Raw genomic sequence first — 12,050 nt, 5'->3', positions numbered from 1 at the left:
TGTGTTGTTGCATGGTGAGCAGCAAATTCGTCATCATACAAGGCACGTGGAGGAAAGAGTTTCAAGTGGCAATGAACTGAAGCATGACACTGAAATTGAGGTGTTGTTAGACGGTGAACCGCATGCAGGAAATCAGCAAGGACACGTGGATGAAGATGAAGCAGCCGTGAATGGCAGTAACCACCGACTGGAGTCAACAGTTTTGGCAGTCGGTAATGTTCCACTGTTTTGAGGAAATCAGATAGGGTAAGAAAGTCAACATTCTCATCATATTTTGTGTATTTGGTAGAGACAGATTTTAATTTATCAGAGTTTTGTGATCCTGGGATTTTCAAACAAGTCATCTCGAGTCCAAAAATAGACAATTGGATTACAGCAGACATCAAGACAATGGTACCTAAAATTTCATCGAGTTGTAAAAGAAGGTTTCATAGAGAACCCATCAGATAAATTGTGTTTATTTGAGATTCTGTGGGAGCAATTTTATCATTCTAGTTCTTTATGTGGATGATATATTGCTCACCACAAATAGTCATAGTTTGTTGGATGAAACTAAAGTTTTCTTGCAAAGACACTTCGAGATGAAAGACCTGAGAGATGACACTTATGTCCAAGGGATTCAGATCAAAAGTGAGAGAATAAGAGGGCTGTTGGGTTTTCCACAAAGAGCATACATAAAAAGGTTTAATATGTCTTCATGTGAGACTACAGAAATGCCCATATCAAAGGGTGATATATTGATCGAACTGTAGTGTCCCAAAACAGACTTGGAGAGGAAGATGATGGAAGATAAGCAATATGCATCCTGGGTTGGGAGTTTGATGTATGCACAAGTGTGCACAAGGCCTGATTTAGCCTTCACCATTTCGGTGCTTGGTAGGTTCCAATCCAGTGCTGGAGAGGCTTACTAGAATGCAGCAAAGAGTGTAGAGATATCTTTAGAGAACTAAAAGATCATACGTTAGTCTACAGAATGACATAGGACCAAAGATCATATGTTAGTCTACATAAGGACATAAAACATCGTTTTAGAAGGTTACAATGACTTAGATTTTGCGGGTTGTCCAGATGATATGAAATCAACATGGGGTTGTGTGATCTTAATGGCATGTGGAGCAGTATCTTGGAAGAGTGTAAAATAACAGAATGTGGTTGCTTCAAACTATGTTTGCAGAATACTTGTCCTATTGTGAAACTGTGAATCTAGCCATTTGGTTGAAGAATTTCATAACAGGACTACAAGAGGTAGACTCAATCTTGAGACCTATACAGATTTATTTGACGACAGAGTAGCTATATTTTTCACTTAGAATAATAAAAGGTAAAATGCAACAAGGAACTTGGATATGAAGTATCTCATTTCTCGAGAAAAGGTGGTAGCTAGTTTGGTCAAGATTGAGTAATTGGAGACTAATTCAATGATTGTTCATCCATTGAATAAGGCTGTTATCATAGCGGTTTTCAAGAAGCATGTCAGCAAAGCATAGGGGTAATGGGTGATTTTGATGCAGCAAACTCATGCAGGAAACCAGTGGGAGCAAACTGATGCAGGAAATCAGTGGGAGCTGCATATCAGGTTCATTTTAAATGTTAGTTTTCTTCAGTTGCAGTTCATGTTCTGGAAGTTGTATTCGAGTATTAATAATAAAGGCTTCTTAGCTAATAAAGAAAAATGTTGTAAGGTTGTTAAAGTTCCCAAAAAGTATACAGCATATAGTTATGATAATGCATGAATGTTTTTATGCATGATGATTAATGATCTTGAATTATCATGAAGGAAAAACAACCTAAGGGCTTCGTTCAGAAGCATTGGGATTGCTTTCAATCCTGAAGGGGACCAAATGTTTGACATATTACAAATACATATCCAGTCATGTCTTACATTGTTTTTATATCTTGTTGGAGTCTCATGTGTTGGTTAGTTTCATTGTAAGTAATTATGGGGACGGTACTCTTTGAAAGTTGAGTGTGTTGCCCTATAGTTCTCATGAATACTTGTTAATGACAGAGACTGGTAAATCGAGAAAATGTCAAAGACTAATCTCATGGCCAATTCAGATTCATTCCATATTAAGTATAAACTATACAAGTTGACAAAGTATTTGCTCTAGTGGGAGAATGTAAGTTCTATATGAGAGCAAACACTTTGTGATTTGATTAAAGACATTTGGAATGATAAGGAGATTAGAATTGACACTTGTGGTAGACTTATCAGGAATTGTATTTCTTTGGAGATTCAAGTCAGATACATTCTCGGTAAGACTAGAACTCTTCTAGCTGATATAATGCATGAGTGTTTCACGGTGATAAGGCTACTCTTTGATAAGGATCACTTAATGGGAGGGATCCTGATTGAATTCCATCGTATGAAGTATAAAATTGAGGTCCCTGCTCTCTCACAGGACACGCAAGTTTACAGAAAACTCAAGCCCCATTGAGCGAGCCTTGCTTTCGGTTGTGTAGAGTTGCAGAAGAACTTCAGTTATTAATCCTAGTTCTCTGAGACGATGTCTTCTACAGGTAAGTGGTTAAGTTGATAATTGTGAATAAGTTTTTCCGTTGCATAATTTACTTACACGGACAACATCCAAATATCAACTATCTTCTTAACTCTCATATGTCGTTTTTCATCATCTTTTTCGTATCCCCTTTCTTTCCAGTATTCTCTCCATCTTTGCATAATCCAAACTTCAGACTCCAAACAGCAGTTCTCTTCCCCTGCAATTGTAAGTAGCCCAACTCCCGTGTTAGCAACGGCAGCGTTACACATCTTCAAACCTTTAGCTTTCTGCAAAGAACAGGGAAATCTCTCTCTTCTGCACCGTCGTGACCCGTTTTTCTTTCTCCAGTTTCCCCTACACTTATGGTGCATGTTGCTCCTGTTCAATATATCAGAATGACAGCAAAACAACACATCTTATTGGATGAATTGGTAGCCATCACACCTGTCATCTCGATGTGGATAAATGGTTGCCTGATCTCTACAACTCATGCCACGACTTACCTACATATCCCATTTTGCATGTAACTTTATTGACACCTCTTAACTTAATCGACCAGCAAGCTAAGCATATAGCTTAGTCATCTCCAATTCCACAATGACGGCCCGGGGCTCCACTCCGTCGTAGCACGATATTGTTTGCTTTGGGCCCCGACCACGTCCTCATGGTTTTGTTTCTGGGAACTCACATGAGAACTTCCTAATGGGTCACCCATCATGGGATTGCTCTCATGCGAACTCGCTTAACTTCGGAGTTCCGATGGAACCCGAAGTCAGTGAGTTACCAAAAAGCCTTGTGCTAGGTAGATATGAGAATATACATATAAGGCTTAGAAGATCCTCACCCCTGGGCGATGTGGGATCTTACAATCCACCTCCCTTAGGGGCCCGACTTTCTCGTCGGCACACTTCCGGCCAGGGATTGGCTCGGATACCAAACTGACACATCCCGGCCCGGGCCCCCACCACATCCTGGGCTCTGCTCAGCCGTAGCATGATATTGTCAGCTTTGGGCCCCGACCACACCCTCATGGTTTTGTTTTTGGGAACTCACACGAGAACTTCTCAGTGGGTCATCCATCATGGGATTGCTCTAGTGTGAACTCACTTAACTACTTAACTTCAGAGTTCCGATAGAACCCAAAGCCAGTGAGTTCCCAAAATGCCTCGTGCTAGGTAGAGATGAGAATATACATATAAGACTTACAAGATCCTCACCCCTGGGCAATGTGGGATCTCACACTTCAAATTTCTCGTCTCATCCCATAATTTTTTAGAATGTCACCTATTTTTGTTGTACGGAACATTAGTTATCAAATGTGGTAACTCGTAAACTTGAGTGCTTAAGAGAATTTATCCACTACTATGCTCGAATCCTCGTCTCCAAATATCAAATATATTATTTTAATAGGAATACACATGGCTCCCATAAATGATACAATACGGCCTATATATTATAATGCTTGCATACCTTGGAATGTACGTACACTTCAAACTTCAATTCGTATGAATTAATCTAGAGCGCCGTCGACCCAAAAACAAATATATTTAAGTGCCGACCCATCATGTGGCCGGCTTGCCTTCCCAAGTCACAAAGAAAGAACTGTCCATGTATCGACAAGTGGTGCCATAATTTCTAATCTAAAATTGAAAAATGCGGAAAACAAACCATTCTCTAAGTTTGCATCTATAAATACAGACAGGCCCGATAGTCAATTCTCAACATCGAATTGGTTCATTGCATTCGCATCCAATTTTAATTTCATTTTCTTTCACTCAGACATGGAAGCAACTTGTCTATGTTCCTCATCACTTCTTCCTTTGCCATTTTTGCCTGCAGGCAAATCTCAATGCACAAGAACTGGATTACTGCACAGGAGAACAATGCCAAAGAGATCATCAAGTGCTAGTGCCGGCACTACCGGTCTTGTCATTGTAGCAGCTGCGAGAGACAACCGCGAAGAGCCATGGCGATCTATGGTCGATGAGAGCTTGATCGTTCTGAGAAAACGCATTCACGAGATGAAAATGGTGGAGAGGAACTACGAGCCTCCTCAGGAATGGATGCATTGGGAGAAGCAGTGTTACGCAAGTTATGATGACCATGTTTGTAACATGGTGGGTTGTCTTCAATCGTGCCTTATGAACACCAGGCCTAGTGTAGCCCTTTCTGTGCTACTTCTATTCGCCGTCAGCGTCCCGGCATCAACGGCCATGATCTTGCTACGGTTCATGGAGGTGGCTAATGGGGTTCTGTCTACCATTCATCATTTTTGTTGATATGGTTATAGCAATTAGCTTTGTAACTGTAAAAATACAATGTGACTGATAGGGATTTTGTATATTTATTTCTTCAATTGGACTTTTCTATAATAACCCCGAGTTTTTATTATTTATAGTGCGAGCCGAGGTGCTCTCCTAAGGTCTTTTTTTTTATTTTAAGATTTTGTGAGGTCTCTTTTATATGATCTTTCAGATTAATCTTACGATAGATTAAGCTATCAATTTAAATAATCTTTCTTACATGGAAACACAATAATTATGCGAACTGATCAAATTTAAAAAACTTTCTCGCATGAAACCTTCTTGCTTCTTCCCCTACTGTATCTCTCTTCCACATCCCCTTCTTATCTCCTCTAGATCTCTCTCTCCTCCACGTCTCCTTCCTCTCTCCATCTCTCCATAATTCACTCCCATTCTCTCCTGAGTTTTTGTTTTTTTCCTTTTTGCGAATGAAAAAGAGAGAGGACATGTTTCAAATTTTTTACCAACATCAAAAAATTTCATAGGATAAAAGGGTTCATGCTTTCAAAAAGAAGGGGATCCCAATTTTTGAAACCAATCTCAATTTTTTTGGGTGTTTTGTATCTAATTGAGTTTGAATATTATTTATAAAAGATTGGATGTGTAAAGTTATTAGGGTTTTATGAAATTGGATATGTTGAGTTTAGATATTTAATGAGGAAATTAGGTATTGCAGATATAAGAGATTCAACATGACTTGAACCCTTCTTCTTTCTTTTTAATTATTTATTTTTTTGTTTTATCAATTATGATTGGGCCAACGTGTAAGTCCCGTTGATTATTCCCTTGAACCCCTTCATTGGTAGAAATCTTCATCTGCACAACATTAGTAATTGACCCTTTGATCTATAACTAATTAGTAAATCAATAATTATTCGTATTTAACTTTATTGTTAATTAGACGATAAAAAGAGGACTGAAAATTAACTGGTGATTTTGTCACGGTCGTTCATTTTTTTGAGGCATTTCAGGATCATCATCATATGGTTCACCAGTATCAGAAATCGAACCTAAGACTTGCCATTACTTTTTTTATATTATCTACACTAAATGAATAAAAAAGTTGACTAAACCTTACAATGAATTAACAATATGATTCAACTTCGCCTTGCATCGAATTTAAGACCTCTATTATTTGATTAGAACAAAACATCAGAATAACAATAAAACGCGTACAAGATAATTCCTACCCCCACTTGACTTGACCCAACCGAAGTCACGGTAAATCGAGCAAAGCGGCGTAAAAATATGGAGGGAAATTGAATGTCAAAAGAGTAAAAAGAAAAACGGGGAAAGCGGGGAAACAAGGAAAGAGGATGTCGATTGGTTGGGCGACGTGGGTTATTTGCGGTTAGAATCCCCTTTTCCTTTTCACCTTTCCCTCGATAAAATGCTTCCTCTCTTTTCTCCTCCTCCTTCTCTCCCACCCAAACTGTAAAAATGGTTGCTTTCTTTCTGATGGGTTTTCTTTTCTGTTAATATTATGAATTCACAGCACTCCATTGTTTCTGTAAATTTGTAGTAAAAGTGTGTGCAACGACAACACTCCATCTCTTGCTTCCATCGTTTCAAGCAAAAAGATTGCTGCTTTCTTCCTTTCTTCCATTGCAGAGAATCCCATTCCCATTCCTGTAAGTCTCCCCCTCTCTCCATGATTTAATCTTTCCCACTTTCCATTCATCAGCTTCATTAATTCATCTGGGCAACGTCATTCTCTCTCTCTCATTGGCATTTCTGGCGTATTTTGATTTGGGGCAATTCTTTCGAGTTTTTGGATTCTGGGTTTTCTTTTTGTTTTCCATATTATCAAAAGAACTAATCTTTTTTCCTTGGATGGTTTTAGTTTTGCATTTTCAAAATTGGGTTTTCTTTGTGCCATTTCAATGCTGTTAATTCTTTGTTTTTAACTAATATTCTGTAAAAGTTGCTAGAGTTGCATTTTCTGCTTCTGATTTTTCACAAAAAGGTACATTCACTTTTGATATTTTCCCCCTTTTGTGTTTTTTGCTCAGCTTTTTCTCCCCTATTTACCTTTTTTTTTCCCTCTCCTGCCTGATGGTCCTTTATTGATCTTGATGCAGCTTGATTGCTTGTTCTTTTGCCCACACCTCCTTTTTTGGGATTCTTCTTCTCACCACTTTTATTTTGTTTTGAAAATGTATGGATATTATCTGTTGCATTGATAATTAGATTTCATTGTACTGTGTTAATTGCTGCTCAATGTTTCCAGAACATCCCTTTCATCCGTGAGAAAATTTGAGTGAAATGGAGGAAAATAGGAATTTGGGTTTTTCTGTTAGATCTTGTTTTACTTTTGTAATGTAAGAAATTTGCCTTCTTTCTAGAATTTAGAAGATCGTTAGGGTTTCATTATTGTCCCACAATTATATACGTCTCACATCTTTTCTTTTGATGAATAGGGTTCATTTTTATTGTGATGCGTACATCCGTTTGACTGAGGTACAGGTGATGTTCACAAACCTTTGTTGGTTCTTAGTTGTTGTACTTTGACAATTTTTTGGTCTTTATATGATAATTGCTTTTTACCTGCTAGCAGGGTTTTCATGTTCTGATAATTGCATTCTCTCACAAATGGGAGTTCCTCTTCTTTTGCTCTGAGAAAATTATCCGCTTGATAGATTAATTTATTAAATGACCTAATTGTATGAACTTTAAGGTTGATTGTTTTGTTGACCCTTGATGTCCTAATTTGTGCTATCAATTAGAACAGAGCATTTGGCTTTTCAATTTCACCATTTTTTGACAATGTTTGATTCATATACTTCATTAATGGATCTTTTGAGTGGTTGTCATTTTGAAATTATGCAATGTTATGGTGTATTTTAGTTGCTATTATTCGGTGGAGATTAAATTTGAAATCCAAGTTAGGCTGCGTAGAAGATTTTTAACTGAACTTTTCGTTTTTATCATTTAAAGGATGGGGGATCATTTTGTGTTGTTCGTGGATCGGTTGATCACTGAATCTACCCTGGAAGCTGTTATAGAGAGCACATATCAGTTGCAGCACCCAACACCCATAACAACCCAAGATATCATGGAATCTTCCCATCAAATAGATATGAATACCCTGTCATCTCCTAGTAAATTTGTACAGTGTAGGATTTGCCACGATGAGGACGATGATTCAAACATGGAAGCACCATGTTCTTGCTGTGGCAGCTTGAAGGTACGCTGCACTTTAGTTTGTGCATTGTCTTTTCTTTTTGAAACTTTTGCTATTTGATGTTCAAAGTTTCAGTCTTGTGTCTTCTTTTTCAGTAAGTTCTTATGTTTTCAGTTCAATCAAACTCATAAATATTCCTTTCTATTGCATCCAATGCTACAAAACTGAAATGCCTATGTCCCACTTTATTGATGATGTCGACGTTGTATGCCAAAATTCATTAGTTGTGCTCCTACTTCAGAATTACAGTTCCCTCACTACAAATACCTGTCTTAAATTAGTGGTTAATGTTACAAAATTAGAAGTTGGGAACACGGAAAATGGGAAATGGAAAATTTTGAGAAGGTGATGTTTCTACGAGTTGAATGGAACAATTGGCTATATCATTCCTTATGGATATTGTAGTATAGTTTAACAAAAAAAAAAAAAAAAATCAAGTTTGAAGCAGAACATCACTTTTAATGAGAGTTAAATAGTCAGTTCGATATTTCATAGTAGCAGGTAAAACTGCATTCTGAGCTTTAGTGGAGTTTATTATTCATGATTTCCTAACACTTAGAATCTTAAAGCCATTGGATAAATTTCTCAATAATATGTTTACTCCAGATCAAAAAAGGTTGAAAGTCTTTTGCGTAAGTAAAGACTGTAGACCAAATCTGGACTCCTAATTGTGGCCATCAGTCCCTGACTTTGTTACCAATGATCATGTCAAGTTGTCTTAGTAGCTTATTTATTCATTCCATATGGTACAATTACGTATCATATGGCAAAAACAACTATTGTCCTTGTCAGAGGAGCATAAGTTATCAGGGAAGGGGAAGAAAGCTAAGACTTAAGGGGAAGTACAGTTTTGGCTGTGTAATGAGAAACCTGGACAGAAGGAACAGGATGATACCTTTGAGGATTGTGTAGGTAGCAGCGGTGGGGATTTGTGGGAGAAAGTTTGTTTCTGGTCTTCACTATGGGCTTCGGTGTCGTCAGATTTTAAAATTTGCCCCCTTCGTATATTTGGCTTGATTGGAAAGCTGCTATTAGTTAGCTCTTTGAGATATCTTAGCTTGTTGGGTTTTCTGTTTGTTTCATTGTTTGCTTTTGAATTTTTGTGGACTTCTTGTCCACTTTGTGTATGTTTATTGTCTTCTGCAGTAAAATGTTGCTTCTTTCTCAAAATAAGATGACAACAACAACCATTGTCTTTGGCTTTCCCTTTCTCTGTCCCCTGCTTTCTGTCCATGTCAAGTAATTCCACTGGCTTTAGAATGGAGTTATTTATTTATTTAATCTTCACATATTTGTAGTACGCTCACCGCAAATGTGTTCAGAAGTGGTGCAATGAGAAGGGTAATACAATTTGTGAAATTTGCCACCAGGTATGCCATTCCTTTACAGAACATGTTTCTGACTTTAGTTGTGTTTTATGATCATTATTAATTTGGGAGAATTAAGAATTTTCATTTTCCCTGTTGAATGTGAAATTGCAGCAATTCAAGCCAGATTATACAGCACCGCCTCCTCTATATCATTATAGTGGTATCCCAATGAACTTCCGGTACTTTCTACCTATCCATATTCTCATGGTTTTCTGTTTTCAACAAAAGATCTAGTTTCACTTTTCAGAACCAAAAACATTATATACTCAATTTGGTGTTACCATATTAGGGGGAACTGGGAGATTTCCAGAAGGGACCTGCAGAATCCTGGATTTATAGCAATGGTTACTACTGATCACGGATACCTGAATACAGACTTTGCTGATGAATACTCAGCTCCCTCTTCAAGAAGCTTGCTATGTTGTCGTATAGTTGCTATCATCGTACTCTCTCTCTCTCTCTTTCTCTCTCTCTCACACACACACACACACACACACACAAAACAAGTGGAGACTTGTGAATACCCATTAAGCAAGAGTTTTAACAAGAAAAAATATGCCATGATGGCAGAGAAAGAACTGGAAGAAGGGGTGACGTAAGAAAAGAAAAAACTACAAAACCTAGTAACATGCAGATGTTCACATGATGAAGTGGTTTAGTTGTTGAATTTTTTCAACCTATGGGGGAATTATTCTGTTTTAAGTTATAAATGAAATTGAATACAAATGTTTTCGAATATGTCAATCCTGTCTAGCAAGAATTAATTGGTCTTGTGGACATTACTACTTCAGTCATATTTTACAGCATTTTTTGTTTGTTTTCAGTTCATGGTTCTTCTGGTTTTACGCCATACTCTTCCAATCTTAATAAGTGGAGCAGGAGAGTACTCATTGACGTTATTCACAGTGAGTTTTGCTAACCCCATTTTTTATTTAAAGGATGAAATGCTCTTCAGGCAAATGTAAAAAGAACGTACTAATATTTTCATTATGCTGTAGCTAATGGTGTTGAGAACGATTGGAATTCTTTTTCCAATCTATATCATGGTTAGAGTATTCACTGTCATCCAACGTCGGCGGCATCACCAGGTCAGTCATATAAGAAATTCATTGACCATGTATTTGGTACATAGTTGAGCTGTGAATGCCTTGCTTTTGCTCTTACTGAAACAGTAGAACTTGTTCTGTTTCATGTGTCTATGCATTAGGATCCTCAGATTTCCCCTGCCACATCAGACGAAGAGAATGACTTTGCATATCCATCACGTTTTATTCAAATTCGATAACTGATTCAGCCACTAGTCTTGGCCGGAGAATCCTTTGCTGTTGCTGCAATATCCTGAAAAAGGGCTCGAGAATCAAGTTCTCCAGTTGTTTGTAATGCAGATGAAAGTTGTGGCCGAAGGCAATGTTCTTACATCGTCAGTTCAGGACAATGTGCCAGAAGCATACGCAAACCCCTTGCTTGCCGTGATTCGTAAACCTGTGTATATGACAGCATTGGGTATTAGCCTTTATTTTTTCAAGTACTTTCATGTGAAAACTAGGAACCTATACTTTAAGTGTACATGTAAATGTTAATACCGTAATTCGATGTATTTCCATCCAAAAAGGGGACCCAGAACATGATTCAATGATCCTATGAAGGAGAGCAGTTTGCACTTGGCAGTGCAAGCAACAAAACATGCTTTATGCAACTCAATTTCTACCTCATCCTTCTCACCTGCTTTCACCGTTAATATACAAATTACCCCCAAAAAAAGGTGTAACTTGCTATTTTCTCATGAGCTTGTGGAGGCGATGCTCTTCTTTGCAATGACAAGAAACCAAATGATTTGGAATTGGCCGACCAAGGGCCAATCCAAACCCCATTCGCCTTGGAATATTTAAATATAACTTAATACTACAGGGTTGAAGATTTAAACTTGAGTCTAGAGAATATTGTTCTAGCCAACTTGGCTAACTGTGGTTTGGCCGTTTGCGCCAGTTTGTTTATGGTTTTTGTTGTTTCTTATGCCAATGCTCATATAAAACAAGGGAAGATGCAGTCTCTTAGGCCATCTTTAGCAGTGGAGAGACAAAAGTGGTGAGTTATATTTTAGGGAGTTTTAACGAAACACTTATGGTATTGTTTACTTTTAACGAAAATGATATTTTTACTCTAAAAAGTCACTTCTGGTACTATTCACTTACAACACCTTTTTGTCATTTTGATTAAAACTCAAAGTTTTCAAATTATTTTCATTAGTTTTCATTATATTTTAATCCTCCATTCCTTTTTGATAAAAAAAAAACTAATAATTTAACCCTCTAGAATATTATATTTTAATGTGTAGTCTCTGACTATATTTTTTCCATCTCCAACGATACACTGCACACTAATACTTTATTGTGTTCAGACTTCAGAGAGAAAAAGCTATGAAACAAACGCGGGGTACACAAAAAACTTGTTGGAGGGATCAATGCAATGTTCCACGGGCATTCTGAAATCTCGAAGTGTCAAAGTGTTGGGCATTCGAACGGAAAATCTTTAGTTGTGATCGGAACACGGATGGTACACCACGTGTTTTTATGTAAGTGGTGAAATTTTTTAATTTTTAAGCTATTAACCTTTTAACACACATATCCAACTATTTACATAGAGACACGTGGTGTACCGCCTTGTATGACGGTTACACTGAAAAATCTCTCAA

General features: G+C 37.5%; 1 protein-coding gene across 7 annotated transcripts; it reads left to right on the top strand.

Moving 5' to 3' along the window:
- The first annotated feature begins 6,150 nt into the window (after positions 1-6,150).
- Positions 6,151-11,070, top strand: LOC103421890 (uncharacterized). 7 transcript variants are annotated; one of them, XM_070804568.1, is made up of 10 exons: positions 6,487-6,770; positions 6,886-6,962; positions 7,225-7,264; positions 7,742-7,991; positions 9,287-9,358; positions 9,470-9,537; positions 9,648-9,801; positions 10,183-10,263; positions 10,357-10,446; positions 10,566-11,070. In XM_070804568.1, the coding sequence occupies exons 4-10, from the start codon at positions 7,743-7,745 to the stop codon at positions 10,641-10,643; spliced, it is 792 nt and encodes a 263-aa protein (XP_070660669.1). In that variant the 5' UTR covers positions 6,487-6,770; positions 6,886-6,962; positions 7,225-7,264; position 7,742; the 3' UTR covers positions 10,644-11,070. The 7 variants fall into 7 exon arrangements, with proteins under 7 accessions (XP_008358156.3, XP_070660671.1, XP_008358159.3 ...); XM_070804567.1 differs by having other exon boundaries at positions 7,225-7,270; XM_008359934.4 differs by lacking the exons at positions 6,487-6,770; positions 6,886-6,962 and adding an exon at positions 6,151-6,435 and having other exon boundaries at positions 7,225-7,270.
- Positions 11,071-12,050: the final 980 nt, after the last annotated feature.

This window comes from Malus domestica, chromosome 09 (genome assembly GCF_042453785.1).
Source record: "Malus domestica chromosome 09, GDT2T_hap1".
Lineage (NCBI taxonomy): Eukaryota > Viridiplantae > Streptophyta > Magnoliopsida > Rosales > Rosaceae > Malus > Malus domestica.
Note: the sequence above shows the minus strand (reverse complement) of the source record. Positions and strands in the feature narration are given on the sequence as shown.

Coding starts and splice junctions, on each gene's coding strand:
- LOC103421890 (XM_008359934.4), top strand. CDS start 7,743: ATGGGGGATCATTTTGTGTTGTTCGTGGATCGGTTGATCACTGAATCT. Junction 10,264..10,356: donor ACTCATTGACGTTATTCACA/GTGAGTTTTGCT, acceptor ATTATGCTGTAG/CTAATGGTGTTGAGAACGAT. Junction 10,447..10,565: donor AACGTCGGCGGCATCACCAG/GTCAGTCATATA, acceptor TCTATGCATTAG/GATCCTCAGATTTCCCCTGC.